The sequence below is a fragment of the Aspergillus lucknowensis genome (genome assembly GCF_044049455.1).
Source record: "Aspergillus lucknowensis strain CBS 449.75 chromosome Unknown BJX67scaffold_74, whole genome shotgun sequence".
NCBI lineage: Eukaryota > Fungi > Ascomycota > Eurotiomycetes > Eurotiales > Aspergillaceae > Aspergillus > Aspergillus lucknowensis.
In genome coordinates this window covers 63,426-79,393 of record NW_027263618.1, presented here as the reverse complement: position 1 = coordinate 79,393, position 15,968 = coordinate 63,426, and the positions used below count along the sequence as shown (strand labels likewise).

The following is a 15,968-nucleotide window of genomic DNA, read 5'->3' as shown; positions in this document are numbered from 1 at the left end:
CCCCCTCAACCGCAGATCACCTCGACTGCATCCAGGTTGTTGCTCTCACTCTCTCCATCAGCCTGGAGCTGGACCCTGCTTCATTTTTTCCGCTTCACGGCAACGCGGGGCTTGTCCTTCAGTTCCAGCTACCGCAACCACATTCTAAGGCCGCGTACGACTCCCCGCCTTCCGCATTCCGCGGGCTTCCCTTCCCATGCTCCCTTAACAAAGCTCACCATGTCCCGGAGGACGCTGGGCGGAGGTCGTGTCTTGGGGTCCGCGAATGCTCGCACTCCAACAACTCTGTCATCGCCGCAACCAAAGCCGAGTATCCTATCTCCATCTGCCAGTACCCTTTCCCTCAGTTCACAAGCTTCCGCATCCCAGATATCGTCCGAGACCCAGGATCTCACCTCCCGCATCTCTTTGGAGAATGGCAGTGCTCCGACTCCTGCTGCTCCAGCCGCTGCTGGGGCTCAGTTATCCTGTCCGATATGTAGTGAAGAGATGGTAAGATTGATCCAGCTACATCCTATTTGAGATACTCCCCTGGGAAGCCGCGACCATAGCGCTAACATACCTCAGGTTACACTGCTACAGTTGAATAGGTATACAATGAGCACACCCTCCCCTTTCTCCTCACACGTCCCACGAATTAACAAAGCCCGCAGGCACCTTGACGACGCGCACCAAAACCTCGAAGATGATCGACAAGACGAAGTGAAAGATTGGTTCAAAACGCAGATGGAGAAGGCGAAGCGCTTCCAACCACTAGCTGTCCTGAACCAAAAGCTCAAGGGCCTAGACGTCTTCGAATCGAACGAGAATCAGCAAACCTTCACTGGCGCAAGCCGACCCCCTGGCCCGTCCCAGAGCATCGTTCCGGAACAACCGAAACCGCTCGACCCAGAGGATATCATAACCAAGGAGCACTGGCAGCCTCGCGGGTTCTACGATACCTGCTTGGAGCCGTCGTGCGGGACACGCCTTAATGCGACTAACGGCTGTGTGAACTGTCGGAAATGCGGCAAGTTGTTTTGCGAGGAGCATACGATGTACCAGATGAAGCTATCTCGGTCCGCGCAGCATGAGCCCGTGCGGGGGCTGTGGTACCGAGTCTGCGAGACTTGTTATAAGTCCCGCGAGGGGTATAACGATCACAACGGTAAACCACCCTTGCCCGCGCCTTCCGTAGTCGAAGATTCTAATATAGCGCAGGTCTAATAAGAGATCGAATGGACGAATTCAAAGCCGTCAGGAGACCTAATGTGGACAAATCCCTGCTAGAAGTTTCCCGGCTAGAGAAACGATTGACACGACTCACTCAGCTGCTAGCTAGCCTGCCTCCTGACCAGCTCCAGTCAAACAAGCTCTGGCCAATCGCGTTTCAGAATGATCAGCGGAAAGCACTTGAGCAAACAGTGGTCAGTTGGCAGGATGATGCCAGTATGCCCAGGTGTCCATTTTGCCAACAAGACTTCTCGAGTTATACCTTTCGAAGGCATCATTGCAGAACTTGCGGGCGAGTTGTCTGCGGTGATGCCTCAACGGGGTGTTCTGTCGAGGTTCCGTTAAGTGTGACACCTTGTACGTGCCCGTCTACGTTTAAATCCCAGGGACTGACCTTGTTTAGTATCAAAAGCCTATGTGGAGAAGTCAGTCAACGTTGGCTCGACGAATATCGACATCAGGCTCTGTAAAGAGTGCAAGTCAACGTTGTTTGACCGGCGTGACTTTGATGCTGACATTACGCGAAAGCCCCCGGATCTGAGAGCTTACGAGAATCTCGGACAGTTCGAACGGGGGATTCGAATACTAATGCCGAAGTTCCAGAATCTCCTTACTACCCTGCAGTATGTGATTGAAACTCTACGTGTTAGAAAAAAATGCTGACTGACACTTTGTTCAAGAAACCCGAAGCGACCGCCGTCAGCCGCTCAAATAGCAGAGGCATCAAAAATCCGCAAACGACTAACCGATTCATTCACGAAATACGATACAGCCGCTCGGCGTATCCGTGACCTACCAACAGACTCTCCAACCCAACAACGTCTTCAAAAGGCAATCTATCAACAAGCTAGCAACTTCCTCCATCTTCACATGCTTCCTTTAAAGGCTCTGCCTCAGGTTCTGAAGCATGCTACTCCCAACGGTAATGCAAGCTCCGCTGGCTTTCCAACAAGCCCGAGTCGCGCATCAACAGAAGGGCATCGTCGACAAGGCTCCGCACTATCGATCATCAAGCCTGGAAACGCCCCCGCCAGTATCAGCAATAGCAGCCTGGCCAGCGAAACAAGTAGTAGCGTCTCTGCGCTGGAAGCGGAGGAGAAGGCCCTGCGTGAACGACTTATCGTGCTCGAAGAGCAAAAATTCTTCGTATCTGAAATGATCGCCGACGCGAATCGGCGGCGTAAATTCGACGAGGTCAGCAGCCTTGCTATGAACGTGGAGGATCTCACTCGCGAGATTGACCGCGTGAATGGTATGCTCGACGGGTTAGACTTCGAGGGCGCCTACTTGGGTAATAAGGCGGCGTGATACACTCTGCTTCTCCACGATCGAGAGCTCCTAATGTCTTATCCCTCCGTCTTCCGGCAACATTGCATATTTAGTTGGTCTCCATTATGGTGTATGGCGGGGTGTTTGGGATTTTGGTAACTGCATAGCACCAGGCGTTTTATGGATGTAACAGTGTTTGCGTGTCCTTCCAGCAGCCCATCCTTCTGGGGGTGCTCTCTTGAAGTCTCTGTGAAAATCGAATGATTTTTAATGATTCTAATCCGGCCATAGCGACGAGGTTGCCTGACGGTTCGCAGGGTCCGTCCGGAGGTGACTGCTGCTTCTGCTGCTGCTTGGTCCACGATAGGGCGAGTTCGGTGACGGGCTGCAAAGACCCCGCGCCACCCCTGAGTATCCTCCACGTTTCACCTTCCGACAGCACCCTTGAACTGAGTAGAACGAGCGCTCTTTTCTAACCTCTCTGCCTTGTGTATCGGGCGTCCTCCAAGTCCAAAGCCTTCAGTCTCCTCGCTCCACAAACTACCCCGCTCAAATTGAACGAGGAAGACCTAGCCATCTTCATTCAAGGAGAATGGGATGGTCGCACTCCCTCTATCCTAAAGTCTTATGCGCCCGCTGAGGTACTCGTCCTGGTACATTCCCCAGATTGCCGCATAATGGTTTGGTTGATAGCATCCTTCGTTTCCTCGTGCTCAATGCCGGATACTTCCTTGGGCTCTTCAGCAGCATCGGTCCTCTACCGTGCATTTTTCCACCCTCTGCGCAACTTTCCGGGACCACCGCTCGCGAAACTGAGTGCGTTATGGCCTTCACGCAAAAATGCGACGGATTCCAAGTTCCATGCCACGGTTGATGCGTTACATGAGAAGTATGGGGATTTCGTACGCATCCGTAAGCTTCCCCTCTCTGCACTCTTGGTGGTGATCAACCTGACAAACTGGTTCGCCCATCCAAGCCCGCGCGAGATCTCCATCAGCAATGCCAATGCTATTCGGGACGTTCACGGGCCAGGTTCCCTTTGTACCAAGGGCCCTTTCTACGATGTCTATTATCCCGCGCGGTCAGTCCACATGACACGAGATTAACGCGTACCATTCTCAGCGAAGGAGGATCCGGGATCTAGGATTTACCACAACAGGTCAGTACTCATAGACGTACTCTGCTTGGGCTGTTCTAAACCTTACAGCGCTTAATCAATACCATCCTCGAATCCGGGAGCACTGTCGAGAATTAGTCTCCCAGATAGACAAGCGGGTAGAAACACCCACCAATGCCTCACCTTCTGCGGGTTCGATGTTATGGGTGAACTTACGTTCGGGAAGTCGTTTGACATGCTGAAGAATGGCTCCAACGCATATATCCTGGATTGATACATCGAGTCCCTACCAATCGTCGGGACTACCCGGGGTGCACCCTGGGTGTTTGTCATTCTTCAGCGACTCCCCATACTCAGTAGGAAGCGTGTGGAGTTTATGGAATGTCGTCAGGCTCAGTTTCAGCTGCGGAAACGGGTCGTTCCTCACCCTTTGTTTTCTTCTGACGATGGATATTTACAAGCGCAGATTGGTCAGTCAAGAACAGACCTCTTCACATATATTCTGGGCGATGGCGTCGAACAAACGAAAACCACCCCAGCTTCAGAAGCTCTTACAGGAAGAACTCGATGCACTTACCGAGCAAGCCGGCGGCGAAGAACCATCCTACCAGATACTCCAGAGGACGCCCTTCCTGAACGACTACATCAATGAGGCTCTGCGACTGTATCCAGCCATCCTAAGCGGCGTCCAGCGGGTTACACCGCCTGGTGGTGCGACCATTGCTGGAAGATATATCCCAGGAAATAAGGTTGTTTCAACGCCGGCCCATTCACTACACGGAGGTAGTCCTACCCCCCGCCCAACCCCAACCCTCACGCCTTGATCCCAGCCCGATGGTCCTCCCCAGATATGGCGCTCATTACCGGAATGGGCGCATTCATCCCATTCCTAACGGGGACGTATTCATGCGCAGGGAAAATCCTGGCGCCTCCTGGAGATGCGCATGTCTCACCTCTCTAGTCTCGATATCCTCGTTTCGGTTTCCTGACGCTGTTAAGGCGAAATATGCCGAGCACGATCTGTTTGATGCGGAGAATGGGTTCGGGGATTATTCACGGCCCACGCTCCCGATTTCGAGTTAGTTTTTCACTGCGTGAGCCGCGGGCGCCGAGGCCCGACATGCCGGCCGTACAAGCTTCGCCGAACCGATTGTGCAAGGGACTCCGGCCGGGGTATGCGGTCGATGCCGACAAAAGGGGGGCAAAAAAAAAAAAAAATTTTTTCAAGCCGAACGCGGGGGTTGAACCCGCAACCTTGAGATTAAGAGTCTCACGCTCTGCCGATTGAGCTAGCCCGGCTGGATGCTGAGAAATGAGGCAATTTTATTGACTGTAGTTTTTGCCCGACCCGAGTGCAAATGTTGTGGGATTTTCGCTTCGTATTTCGGGGGTTGCGTGGGCAAATGTATCCAGAGAATAAGATCCGTTGGCTATGTGCACTATCCATACTCTATATAAGTAGCTAGTAGAAGACGTTTTAGCAGATCCTTTCTTATAAAAATAATAGCAGCCTGCCCGCTTTTTGGCCCGGTAAACTCCGTCATCAGTTTCATAGATCTAATCATGAACGATGTACTTAAAAAAGAGGCATCCACACCGCATCCCCGTAGTCAATATTCTGCGCCCTCGCCTCAAGCCGCTCAATACAGCTCCCAAACAACCGATCCCAGACCCGCGTCTGCTTCCCGTAATTAAAGCTCTTCCTCCACCCACGCCGATGATGCAGGTCATGGTCCTCAACGGCCAGCTCCGCATCACACAGCGCCAGCAACCACGTAATCGGCGAGGGCACCACGGTGTGCACGCGGATGCCGCTATGCCCTAGCACCTCGGCGAACGTCACGTACTCGAGGCAGAGCCACCACGAGTAGAAGCCCAGCGGGAGGCCGATGGCCCACAGCGTGGCGAAGGTGAGAAAGGGCACGAGCAGCATCTCGATGAGCTCCTGCTCGTCGTCGGCGAAGGCCGAGAACACCGCTGTCGGGTGCTTTGTTAGGTGGTGCGTGCGGTGGTACTTCCAGAGCGCGGGGACCTCGTGGCATGCGCGGTGGTAGGTGTAGAACCAGAAGTCGAGGATGACGCCGTAGAGGCTGAGTTTGGCGAGGAACGCCAGCGCCGCCCACGCGGTGACATCCTGGATTGCTGGGAGTGGTGGGAGGCGCGGGTTGTAGGTTATCAGGATGGCGAGGGCGAGCCGGAACGCGGCGGTCTTGTGCATCGAGCCGATCATCCTGCCGGCGGCGGTGTTGGGGATCCCGTCGCGGTCGGCGACGTCGCCGTCGAGGCAGCCGTACTTGTATGTGAGGCGGCGCAGCAGGCGGACTTCGCGGATTGCGGCGGCCGTGTAGGCGGCGTTGTAGAGGAGGAATGCGGCCCATTTGTTCAGGTCGTTGCCTGTCAGAGTGACCCAGGCTTGGTGGAGGAGCATGGGGATGGCGGCACCGACGAGTATAAACAAGTGCTGCGACAATTGGGTCATGTAGGGCATTTTGTCGGTCTTTGCGTATTTGGGGAGCGGTTTCCCGGGGTAGACTGGGTGGATGTTGATATAGTCGATGAAGCGTTGGTATGCGTTCCATGTGCTCCGGTCCTTCTGGTGCCAGTCGGAGGTCATGGAATGGGGGTTGCGGTCGGCTGCCCACCCCATTTTCGTTTATACTGTGGTAGGTTGCGGCTCTGCTTTGTTGGGGGATATAGTTACCCTATACTCGAGGGGTAGTATCGTGATGGTAGGGCTTCTTATAAGAGAGGCTCGGCCCGAGGATATCCAGACGCAGTGAATCTCCATGTGAAGTGGGATGGAGGGGTACAGTTTGATGCTGTCAGGCTACGAGGTATACCTATTTGGGCAATATTTGTTGGGCTTCGCTTAGACGCAGAGGCCAGCCGAGGGCATGTGAGCTCGCATCAATTCGCAAAGACAGAACAAAGCTCAGACCAGTGCATGTTCGCAAGGTATACTGGATGCGCCATAGTACGGAGAATGAGATCTTCGTAGATTGCCCAATAATGGCCTGGGACAAAGTGGGGAAAGATCGAACCATCGCCTGGTTTGAGAATCTGCATGTGCAAGCAAGATGTTTCGTAAGAATATTGCAGCTGGCAAGCATGGCGTGGAATCGGCAATGTCCTCTTGCTGTATGTTGGAACTTCAGATAAGTGGAGCCCACACACATATATATTTAGCAATACAGACAGAGGTGATAGAGACGGTTGCGAAAGTAATGGATACGCAAAGGAGTCGTTGCCTTAGGGTATTGAAACTCGGGACAAAAGTATGAAGATAGCGGGACAAACACATCAGGCGTAACATATATTCAATCCAAAGATTCACTCAACATGGTACGCATCATTGCATGGAGTAAGGTTGCAAAAAGCAAAACAGGCTCATCAAAAGGACAGCCAACGCATCTGCATGCGCTTCCACCACCAAGCGCCAACTAAACTCAATCAGCGGCATTGAAGCTAGTTCTCCCATTGGTAGCACTGCTCGCCATATTGTCGTCCGTCAACTGTCTGATGGTCTCGGTCAGGATCTGGACCTGCTCCTTCAACTGGGCTACCTCAAGGCTGCAGTGGTCCACATGGACGTTGGGAGAGGTCTCGCGGACGGACTGTTTCCATGTGTCGTCAAGCTCAAAGTCAACCTGCTCTGCGATGTGCTCCCACTCTTCCATGTTATCGTCATCCTCCTCTCCACGGCGGCGGTTACGCCTGATTCGATGCGCTTCCCGGAGCTCGAGGAATCCGATGACGAGAAGAAGTGGCGAGTAGATGATACCCATTACAATGTCATTTAGCCTAGCGTATTGTTCGCGAGGTAGCCACCACTCGAAGGGGATAATGAGGAATATTATCTCCACAAGATTGAAGGCTATTTTATCGCCGTCAGTGGCCGCGAATATCTGCCAGTACACTCAGCAGACTTACGAGGTATAAAGACATTTTCATCCGGCGCGCGCACAAATTGCATTGTCTTCTGAGCAAAGATCGCCATGTATTCATCGGTTGCGTTTCCGGAAATAGCTTCGTAGGCGCTGTTATATAAGGCAATCAAGATATTTAGGAGTACTACCAAGTCTGTCAGATACTGTGCCGGCAAGGAGTCACTGAGGGGCATCTTACTGGTCAGGATAATGAAGGTGTAGAAGTAGTAGAGAATGATACCGAACGGGAACGCAAAATCCTCAAACATCCCGAACTCCGGACTTTGCATAATACTGTTGGCCATTCCGATAATGATGTTTTTCGTAAGGAGGGGGCCGTTGTCGACCTGGGCCATACCCGTGAAAGCTTGGAAGAACCCTATCAAGACGACGAAAAGCAGGGCAAAGAATATCAAGCTTTCCTTCATCATCACTCGTAGCACAACAAACATAGCCCCGAAGAACTTGAAGGTGTCGAGGTATAGCATCATGCGCATCCAGAACATTGGTCCCGCAAAGGCGAGGAAGTTGTAACTCAGTTTGTTCATCGCCTGTCTCTGCTCGTCACCGGCGGATGCAGAGTGCGTCAAAGCGGCGATCCGCAGGACGAAGGAGACCGCAAGAAGGCAATAAAGCGTGGTGTTGAACGCGTTCCAAAAGTCGAAATAGTTTCGCCCAATTTTCCAGAGCTTGGTCACCTCGTCGCAGATAAACGCGAGAGTCATGACATAGAGTATGCCTTCGACAACATCTAGATCTCCGGTAGGGTTGACGGTGTTGATAACTTCGGTATACAGAGCCAGGTAGACGAGTGAGAACAGGATCTGGCAGACGCTCTGATAGATGGGCGCCCTCATCCGATCAGGGTGGAAATGAACTCTTAACTTGGTGCTATCTCTCTCACGATAAAAGACAAAATTAGTCGGGTTTCCTTCCTGCTGACACAACCAGCCGTTCCAAAGATATTTGATACACTTCTGGTACCCAGAAGAGCCAATAATTCTCAAGGCGTGGAGATCAACAGCTCGTTCAATGACGTTGACCGGATCGGTTTCCTCTCCGTCGATAAAGAGGGAATACCGCTTAAGAAGGACGTGGATGAGAAGATGATTCTGGTCTTGCTCCGCCTCAATACTAATTGATCATCAGCCACAGATACCTCACGCTTCGCTGGGACGGGACGTGGTACATTCGCTTCGCAATGACCTCACAGGCTGTTGCTCGAAGCTCAAGAAGGTCGGCGTCCCACAATTCCTGCGTCGCTTGGCGCTTGAACCATCGTAGGCACACGAGCAAACAGAATGGGACGCAGTCACGGAGGTCTTCCCCTCCCGCCTGCATAGCGGTCTCGACCACGTCGTGGGTGATAACCCGGCTATTTGGACTCGTGATGGAGCCTTCATCTAGCTCACAGGGGATAACATGTTCAATTTGGTACTTAAGCCGCAATGCAACCTTCGTCACTTCCTTTGCTGGATGGGTAGGGGAAGCTTCATCGCCTGCGTAAGTTGGGAGCACTAATTGATGATGTCAGTCAAGGTCTGCGAAGCTGTATCTTGATGACGTACGCCGATGTCGTTCCGTATCCTGGCGGAACTGAGCCGCGTCCGAGGAAAATATATCCCGCCAGCCCATCTTTACTCAGCGGATGTGAGAGCGTGAAGAAGACGCTGCCAATGGGTTGAAGAGGTCCAAGAGGAGGAGGTGCGAAGGATCAAGAACCTCGTTCGTTGCGGAGTGGCCGAGGGTCAAACCTTATAAAAGGTCAGGATGGGCCCCGCTGCATTCTCAGCCCCAGCCACTTCTGATGAACTCTCGATCGTGCAGCTGCAGCGAACCAGCGAGACCAATCAAGGATGCCAATAATGGCAACTGTTTCAAACTTAATTCGGCCGTCTTGTCGTCTCCTCTTTTTCAGCACAACCCTTTTTTGAGCTGCAGACCAGATGACTACGAACGCCGCCACCACATCCCCTCTTCGCGGGCCTTGGAAGGAGAGAGTCTCAAGCACAACCAAATCATGAAAGGAAAGGAAACTGGCGAAGCTGTGAGATTTCCAGGTTTTGCTTTTACAGACTCACGGGAGCTTTAAAAGCGCTGAGGTGTCTAACCGGTCCCCAGCACAGATGAAGAAGCTTATTATGTACATCAGAACATAGGATAAGGGTAAGATAGATAGAAAATTCCAAGCCGTCATCGTTGCTTGGAGACGATATCCACGGATACAAAATTCACGTCATGTCGTGCAAATATAACGTCCCCAATCCCAGTCAAGTAGGTTCGCCTTGACACCACCTCCGGTTCGAATTTCGTCTCTGAGAGGATGAAACCGCCCCTCGTCTCGTAAATCATGTCATGCCCGGAAAACATTTCTAATGAACTTTTTGCCATCCATCTTTTACCTCCAGCCGCGCAAATCAACCTCGAAACCTTTCTAAGCTCGACACCCTCAACGGAGACGCTTGCGTTCTCAGCCGCTTTTCGTCGTTTCTACGCCACAGGCTCGATCCGTTTTCATAGAGAGGGGGGTAGCTGGTTTACTCGGGGACACCCTCGTCGCTCTCGGACATGCTTTCGTCGCCACTGACTTCCATGTTTTCACGCTCACGTTTCTCCATAAGCTCCTGGAGAGCAGCATCATCGTGTTCCGTGACAGCCTTGGGAGCCATCTTGACGATGCAGCCACCACCAGAGCCCTTGATCGTCGTCTCAATCCTCTGGATAGCTTCTTCAAGCATCTTAATACCATACGTTTTGTCCAGACACTGGCTGGTCAGGACATACAGCGGGGGAGCAACCAGCTTGACTTTTATTTGGTTCTCAGGAGTGTTCTCCGCTTCAGCGGTCCGCAAGGCGTTTTTGACAGCATCGATCCCATCGTACCCAAAACAGGTGACTTCAATGTCGGCGCGCACTTTTGTAGGGTGTGGGGTGAGCCGCTTTCCGATGTACTGGGTCAATTCCTTCTTTACGGCATCGCTGGGGAATTCGACCTCAGCCCACACATCGGGGTTCCTAAGAAAATATGAGTCATCGACTTAATGTCTCAAATATTAGCGAACCGGCCTTACGTGATAGAGATCTTGAACGCATCGTGGGAATGGCCATATTTCCGGTTCAGCGGCCAGGCAATCTGCTGATATAGCGTCTCAAGAGGAGTTTGAGTGGCCTCTGCGACGTGACGCAGGATCGAGTGGACCGCCTTGCTCTTGTTGTACCGCTCCTCGCATTTGATAACGTCCTCACGAGAAACTCGTCGCTTCGAAAGATCAATGTAACCTGAAACCGGAGGTGAGGCGCGTCAGAAAACAGTCTCGCCGGCCGTCCGGGGTTTCCCTTACCCTTCTCTTTGTCCACACGGAGCACGATCACCACCTCGTTGCGGCCGATACGGATAAGTTTCTGGATACTACGGATACGTCTTCGCGAAAGCTCGGAGAGGAGGATCATTCCATCGATGTTATCGTACTCGAGGAGCTTCACGTATGCGCCCATCTCGGCGATCTACAATATTTAGACAGCACGATGAGCGGACTTTCTCGGAATTGAAGGGCGTAAGCAGGTTCGGAATGCATACCTGTTTCACGTTGACCATTACATAGCTATCAACCTCTGGATATTTCTCCTCGTAGAACCGACAATTTGTTAATGACATTTTGGCGGGGTTGCGCCCTCTTGTTGAGCGAGACGGAGAATTCGGCCGGAAACTGAAAACAGTGACTGTGTGCGGATACGAAGCCTCGCAGTTTAAGGACGCTCGATAAGGTTCTTGCTGAGCAAGTTATGCGAAAAAGGCGACAAAACCGACGGGGTGTCCTGCAGCACAATTCCTCAAATAATCACGTTGTGGCGGCTCAAAAGTTCAAATCCCACTTTGGGCTTCGGATACGGTCACGTGAGAAATTAGTTCACCGCCCCGGCAGTATCATGCCCCAGACTCATCCGAGTTGCTTCGGGCTTGACCCCAAGTCGTCATCACGGCCTCGTTAATAAACCGGCTGTCTAAGAATACCCAGCCACATGTTTCCTGGCTGGTGGCGAATGGAATCATCAGACTGACTGCACTTAACCAAGAATCTATATCTTTTATGTATCCAGAAGTCCTGAACTTGACTTACGGCACATCCTCCTGGCCGAAAGTCATGCATTGTACGCCTCCCACGTCGAAGGTCGCTTCGTCTTGCTGACTTTGAGTCGGTGTGCTAGTGCGGTACTTCTTGCTTTTCATAACTACCTCTCAAATCTGGCCTTGATTTGTCTCGTCAACTATTGCTACTTATTACACGAACTCTCTCGGGTATAATCTGGGCTCCATAATCAGCATCTGCATGGGGTTTCGTATTTCTGCCGCTCATTTCGATCATGGCCGATTCCAGGCCATCTGACGCGGATCTGAATCGCTCCCTTCGGGACAGGATTTTCGATATCTTCCGTACTTCGTCCCCAAGCTTCGTACCTAGCTCGGGAACTCATACCGGAATAATGAGTGGAGTCGAATCGGGAGAAGGTAATCCGGCTCGGGGTGTCACCATTCGAACACCCCTGTTGAGATCGTATGACCGGTGTGAACCTCCCTGTGGCTTGGGAGACTCTTGCAATCATGGCACTTTCACCCCGCGAGTGACGACCGACGAGCAGCTTGGATGGCTGACGACTTCTACGTCTGAACTTGAAGGCGAAGGGCCTCATACACCTGGGAACTTCAACCAGCAACCTCTCAGCGTGGTGCCAGCTCTCCATGGCCCCGAGAATCTACCATTAGCCGGCGGGTCGACACCTCTTCCTGTAAAACATAGTAGATCAATGTACGTCAATGGTTATGTCCGCGGAATCGAATACAGCCGACTAATGTTGGTTAGGTACATGTCGTATTACATTCCATTCTTCAATTGGATTACTCAGTATCATCTGTCCTACCTCAGGGGAGATTTCATTGCTGCCTTGACGGTCGCATCGATATATATACCGATGGCACTTTCGCTGTCGAATATCGCCCACGCGCCTGCGATCAACGGCCTCTATTCTTTCGTCTTCCAACCATTCATATACGCTATATTAGGAAGCGCCCCTCTGTTGGTTGTCGGGCCGGAAGCAGCCGGATCTCTGTTAACTGGGACCATTGTCAAGGCCAGCGTTAAACAGGCTAAATTGGGGGAGGAAGATGAGGCGGCCAACGCCATAGTTGTGGGTGTGGCTACTGCGATGGCGGGTGCAATGATCTTGGTAGCTGGGATCTTTAGATTGGGCTTCCTGGATAACGTTCTAAGCCGGCCTTTCTTGAGAGGTTTCATCACTGCCGTCGGCTTTGTTATATGTGTGGATCAGTTCATCCCCGAGCTCGGGTTGGCGGCAGAAGCGAAAGACGCTGGCGTAACCCATGGCAGCACCATTGACAAGCTGGTGTTCATAATTAGGAATATCAGGTTCTCGCACAGCTTAACAGCTGCTGTCGCGTTCACAAGCTTCGCCGTAATTATGGTGTTCCGGTACGTGTCCCCAACCCAAGGACGGTTCATGCTAATTAGCCTGCCATATAGCTTTCTTAAACAAAAATTTCGGCCACGATACCCACAGGTTATCTATTTTCCAGATCGAATCCTTGTCGTTATTCTCTCAGCAGTTTTGACTCAGCAGCTCGGCTGGCACCACAAAGGGCTTGAGGTTTTAGGTGCAACCAAAAACGCTGGTAACGGTGTCTTCCGTTTCGAGTGGCCCTTCAAAGCAATAAAGCACATGCGCACGGCATTGGGTACTTCGTTCATCATCGCGCTGCTGGGATTTTTCGAGTCGTCTGTCGCCGCCAAAGGTCTAACCGGGGTTGCGAGCAAAGGTGTGCAAGGCATGCAAGTCAGCCCTAATAGAGAGATGGTGGCGCTAGGCTTCGCCAACGTTGTTGGTGGATGCTTCATGTCTCTGCCCGCATTCGGTGGGTACGCAAGAAGCAAAATCAACGCCTCGAGCGGAGCTTGCTCTCCAATGAGCAATATTATCCTCAGCGCTGTCACACTGATATGCATCATGGTTCTCTTGCCGTATCTTTACTATCTTCCGGTAAGTACGCAAACTTTATTTCTGTTTCGTTATGCCTGTCTGATAAAGAGCAGAAAGCCGTACTATCCTCGATGATCTCTGTTGTGGCCTATTCTCTGATAGAAGAATGTCCTCACGACGTCGCTTTCTTTGTCCGCGTAAGAGGATGGTCAGAGCTAATCCTCATGTTTCTCATTTTCGTTTCAACAATTTTCTATTCTCTAGAGCTAGGACTTGCCCTTGGCATGGGATTATCAGTCCTAACCCTCATACGCCACTCGACGAAACCCCGAATTCAGATCCTCGGCAAAGTGGAGGGGAGTGACCGGTTTGACAACGCTGAGCTCCACGCGGAGAACGTAGAGCTCGTTGAAGGGGCTCTTATTGTCAAAATCCCCGAACCGCTGACGTTTGCAAACACGGGTGATCTCAAAAACAGACTCCGCCGACTCGAAATGTACGGTACCAACCGAGCTCATCCTTCAATGCCACGGATGCGCCCAGCAGAGCATAACCAAAATATTATTTTTGATGTCCACGGTGTCACCAGCATTGACGGCTCGGGAACACAAGTCTTGTACGAGATTGTGGATGGCTATGTTCAGGTCGGGGCGCGAGTATTCTTCTGCCGTGTCGCCAGTCGCAATGTCTATCGCATGTTTGAACGGAGCGGTATCGTCGAGCGATGCGGAGGCAAGTCGCATTTCGTCGGCCACGTTGATGAAGCGCTCAAACTGGTCGAGACGGAGAGCCAAGTACAGAGTATTTTCAGTGCCTAGGAATCGCCTAGCACTAGGAGTTTAACGCTTTTATGAAGTTGACAGACGTACACGACGAACGATATCCGGATACTGGTATGAGGTGGCCTTTTGGGATAAAAGTAAGCACAAAGCAATGTAATAGAGTCTAATGAAGCAAATTGTCATTTCATTCATTCCTCACACGAAACTGGTATCAAAGCGCAAGAACTATCAAAATCCTCCTTCAAAACCCCAATTAAGTCGGCATATATCATGATTCAAACCACCTTCTCTATCCCAGCAGCGGCCCTGTCTATAACAGCCCGCACAAGCGCCTCCCCACCCCTCAACGCACCTTGATTCCTCTCGCCCTCCTCGCCCTCACCTCCCTCCGAATCCCCATCCACCGCCTTTGCAACAATCTTCATCCTCCCCTCCCCCGTGACCACAAACCCAGCACACGCAATCCTCGTCAAACGCACGTACCCGCTCGCGAACGAAACTCCAGAGCTAGAGCCAGGAGTACCAACCAATCCCAACTCCATCGCAAGATGCTTCTCCAAGTACGCAGAAAGGCCGGAGAGCACAGAACCAGAAACACTTTCTTCTCCTGTCCCAGGGCCGCCGGCGCCGGACCGTGAGTTCGTCCGCAGGAAACTTGCAAATGTCGCGCGGGGTATGCTCACGTTTAGCGCTCTCAGGGACGGCGCGATAGGCGGTGCAAAGGAGAGGGTTAGTTGCATTTCTCGGATGATGTCTTCGATTAGGTCTCCTCTCGTTGTGCGAGAACGGGAGGGCGTTACCCTCTCCACGTAGCTCTCGAGAAGGTCACAGAGAACCCGAGAGGAAAGACGGAGCGAGGAGATGTATGTGTCGAAATTCGAAGATAGAAACGCAATGAAGCTCTCTCGAAGAGCTTTGGGGAGACGAGTTAGGAGGAGTGGAAGGTATGTTGAAGTGCTGCGTTTTGCTTTGCCCTTGCCCTTGCCTTTTTGGTGACGGTTTGGTGGCGCTGATGATGATGAAGGGTCGGCTAGGAGGGCGGCTTTGTATGTGATGTTTTCGTACGAGAGAGTTATGAGAATCCCCACTGCTTGCGAGCTCTCATCCTCTGGTCGGGAATTCAGGAATGAGAGGGTAGAGATTGTTTCCCATGTGCAAGTATTCAGGGCGCCGATGTTAGAGACGCCAGCAGTATCATCCTCGGCGCGCCAGCCTTGCACGTCTGCGAGGGAGTTGGTGAGGTGGTCTCTGAGACGGGTGGCGTATGTTTGTAGCGCGCCTGCGTCTTCGAGGAGAGATCCATGCTTGTTCGCATGATGCAGAGGTGAGAGACGATGTGAGGTCCATGAGGTGTTGAGCAGATGGTGCGGGCTTGCCATGGCCCCGTATGGTCTTGCGTGCTGGGGACGGAGCCCTTTCCTGCTCGGGTTGGAAGGGTGTACCACTGGTATCACATGTCAAGAAGAGCTTTGATTTGGATATACTCCTTCATTCAACTGAAAATCTCCTCCATATATTTTGTTGAATCTCAGTGTCGAACGACGCGGCTTGAGACAAACTTTGCAAACATGACGCGTGCCAAGACAGCCACTTCGGCGTTGGATACCACAGGGCCTAGGTTTCCCCTGATCGGGCGAAATACAACAGTATGTCTCCAAGTAATGCATACAA

At 52.1% G+C, this 15,968-nt stretch overlaps 8 protein-coding genes and 1 non-coding gene across 9 annotated transcripts; 4 read left to right on the top strand and 5 right to left on the bottom strand.

Moving 5' to 3' along the window:
• The first annotated feature begins 34 nt into the window (after positions 1-34).
• On the top strand, positions 35-2,631 carry BJX67DRAFT_314382 (putative vacuolar segregation protein (Pep7)). The gene is made up of 6 exons (XM_071027208.1): positions 35-492; positions 568-590; positions 654-1,147; positions 1,201-1,569; positions 1,616-1,835; positions 1,893-2,631. The coding sequence occupies exons 1-6, from the start codon at positions 220-222 to the stop codon at positions 2,518-2,520; spliced, it is 2,007 nt and encodes a 668-aa protein (XP_070881042.1). The 5' UTR covers positions 35-219; the 3' UTR covers positions 2,521-2,631.
• Positions 2,632-3,058: 427 nt separating this feature from the next.
• On the top strand, positions 3,059-3,734 carry BJX67DRAFT_314377 (uncharacterized protein). The gene is made up of 3 exons (XM_071027206.1): positions 3,059-3,393; positions 3,458-3,640; positions 3,689-3,734. The coding sequence occupies exons 1-2, from the start codon at positions 3,159-3,161 to the stop codon at positions 3,574-3,576; spliced, it is 354 nt and encodes a 117-aa protein (XP_070881041.1). The 5' UTR covers positions 3,059-3,158; the 3' UTR covers positions 3,577-3,640; positions 3,689-3,734.
• BJX67DRAFT_367145 (uncharacterized protein) lies at positions 3,408-5,129 on the top strand. Its single transcript, XM_071030488.1, has 2 exons — positions 3,408-3,621; positions 3,687-5,129. The coding sequence occupies exon 2, from the start codon at positions 3,844-3,846 to the stop codon at positions 4,420-4,422; it is 579 nt and encodes a 192-aa protein (XP_070881040.1). The 5' UTR covers positions 3,408-3,621; positions 3,687-3,843; the 3' UTR covers positions 4,423-5,129.
• On the bottom strand, positions 4,825-4,897 carry BJX67DRAFT_t91. The gene has a single exon. It is a non-coding gene; the product is annotated as a tRNA-Lys (tRNA).
• On the bottom strand, positions 5,031-6,392 carry BJX67DRAFT_314380 (sterol desaturase family protein). The gene has a single exon (XM_071027207.1). It carries the CDS (start codon positions 6,243-6,245, stop codon positions 5,175-5,177), a length of 1,071 nt encoding a protein of 356 aa, XP_070881039.1. The 5' UTR covers positions 6,246-6,392; the 3' UTR covers positions 5,031-5,174.
• A 28-nt stretch (positions 6,393-6,420) lies between these two features.
• On the bottom strand, positions 6,421-9,247 carry yvc1 (putative potassium ion channel Yvc1). Its single transcript, XM_071030487.1, has 5 exons — positions 9,093-9,247; positions 8,714-9,041; positions 7,724-8,658; positions 7,529-7,669; positions 6,421-7,472 (listed from the first exon to the last, which is right to left on the bottom strand). The coding sequence occupies exons 1-5, from the start codon at positions 9,157-9,159 to the stop codon at positions 7,045-7,047; spliced, it is 1,899 nt and encodes a 632-aa protein (XP_070881038.1). The 5' UTR covers positions 9,160-9,247; the 3' UTR covers positions 6,421-7,044.
• An 83-nt stretch (positions 9,248-9,330) lies between these two features.
• Positions 9,331-11,457, bottom strand: BJX67DRAFT_367136 (translation initiation factor eIF2 subunit alpha). Its single transcript, XM_071030486.1, has 4 exons — positions 11,102-11,457; positions 10,866-11,028; positions 10,596-10,803; positions 9,331-10,539 (listed from the first exon to the last, which is right to left on the bottom strand). Exons 1-4 carry the CDS (start codon positions 11,177-11,179, stop codon positions 10,062-10,064), a joined length of 927 nt encoding a protein of 308 aa, XP_070881037.1. The 5' UTR covers positions 11,180-11,457; the 3' UTR covers positions 9,331-10,061.
• A 38-nt stretch (positions 11,458-11,495) lies between these two features.
• BJX67DRAFT_367127 (SulP family inorganic anion transporter) lies at positions 11,496-14,492 on the top strand. Its single transcript, XM_071030485.1, has 4 exons — positions 11,496-12,329; positions 12,384-13,010; positions 13,062-13,575; positions 13,629-14,492. Exons 1-4 carry the CDS (start codon positions 11,887-11,889, stop codon positions 14,331-14,333), a joined length of 2,289 nt encoding a protein of 762 aa, XP_070881036.1. The 5' UTR covers positions 11,496-11,886; the 3' UTR covers positions 14,334-14,492.
• On the bottom strand, positions 14,416-15,902 carry BJX67DRAFT_314268 (uncharacterized protein). The gene has a single exon (XM_071027205.1). The coding sequence runs from the start codon at positions 15,674-15,676 to the stop codon at positions 14,573-14,575; it is 1,104 nt and encodes a 367-aa protein (XP_070881035.1). The 5' UTR covers positions 15,677-15,902; the 3' UTR covers positions 14,416-14,572.
• Between the last annotated feature and the right edge of the window lie 66 nt (positions 15,903-15,968).

Bases quoted from the DNA above. Each gene is read 5' to 3' on its own strand.
- BJX67DRAFT_314382 (XM_071027208.1), top strand. From the start codon at position 220: ATGTCCCGGAGGACGCTGGGCGGAGGTCGTGTCTTGGGGTCCGCGAAT. The intron at 591-653 runs GTATACAATGAG...CAAAGCCCGCAG, and splicing joins ACACTGCTACAGTTGAATAG to GCACCTTGACGACGCGCACC. The intron at 1,570-1,615 runs GTACGTGCCCGT...GACCTTGTTTAG, and splicing joins TCCGTTAAGTGTGACACCTT to TATCAAAAGCCTATGTGGAG.
- BJX67DRAFT_314377 (XM_071027206.1), top strand. From the start codon at position 3,159: ATGGTTTGGTTGATAGCATCCTTCGTTTCCTCGTGCTCAATGCCGGAT. The intron at 3,394-3,457 runs GTAAGCTTCCCC...CGCCCATCCAAG, and splicing joins TGGGGATTTCGTACGCATCC to CCCGCGCGAGATCTCCATCA.
- BJX67DRAFT_367145 (XM_071030488.1), top strand. From the start codon at position 3,844: ATGGCTCCAACGCATATATCCTGGATTGATACATCGAGTCCCTACCAA.
- BJX67DRAFT_314380 (XM_071027207.1), bottom strand. From the start codon at position 6,245: ATGGGGTGGGCAGCCGACCGCAACCCCCATTCCATGACCTCCGACTGG.
- yvc1 (XM_071030487.1), bottom strand. From the start codon at position 9,159: ATGGGCTGGCGGGATATATTTTCCTCGGACGCGGCTCAGTTCCGCCAG. The intron at 9,042-9,092 runs GTACGTCATCAA...ATCATCAATTAG, and splicing joins GGATACGGAACGACATCGGC to TGCTCCCAACTTACGCAGGC. The intron at 8,659-8,713 runs GTACCACGTCCC...ATGATCAATTAG, and splicing joins GAGGTCATTGCGAAGCGAAT to TATTGAGGCGGAGCAAGACC.
- BJX67DRAFT_367136 (XM_071030486.1), bottom strand. From the start codon at position 11,179: ATGTCATTAACAAATTGTCGGTTCTACGAGGAGAAATATCCAGAGGTT. The intron at 11,029-11,101 runs GTATGCATTCCG...TAAATATTGTAG, and splicing joins TAATGGTCAACGTGAAACAG to ATCGCCGAGATGGGCGCATA. The intron at 10,540-10,595 runs GTAAGGCCGGTT...ATATTTTCTTAG, and splicing joins GCGTTCAAGATCTCTATCAC to GAACCCCGATGTGTGGGCTG.
- BJX67DRAFT_367127 (XM_071030485.1), top strand. From the start codon at position 11,887: ATGGCCGATTCCAGGCCATCTGACGCGGATCTGAATCGCTCCCTTCGG. The intron at 12,330-12,383 runs GTACGTCAATGG...AATGTTGGTTAG, and splicing joins GTAAAACATAGTAGATCAAT to GTACATGTCGTATTACATTC. The intron at 13,576-13,628 runs GTAAGTACGCAA...GATAAAGAGCAG, and splicing joins CGTATCTTTACTATCTTCCG to AAAGCCGTACTATCCTCGAT.
- BJX67DRAFT_314268 (XM_071027205.1), bottom strand. From the start codon at position 15,676: ATGGCAAGCCCGCACCATCTGCTCAACACCTCATGGACCTCACATCGT.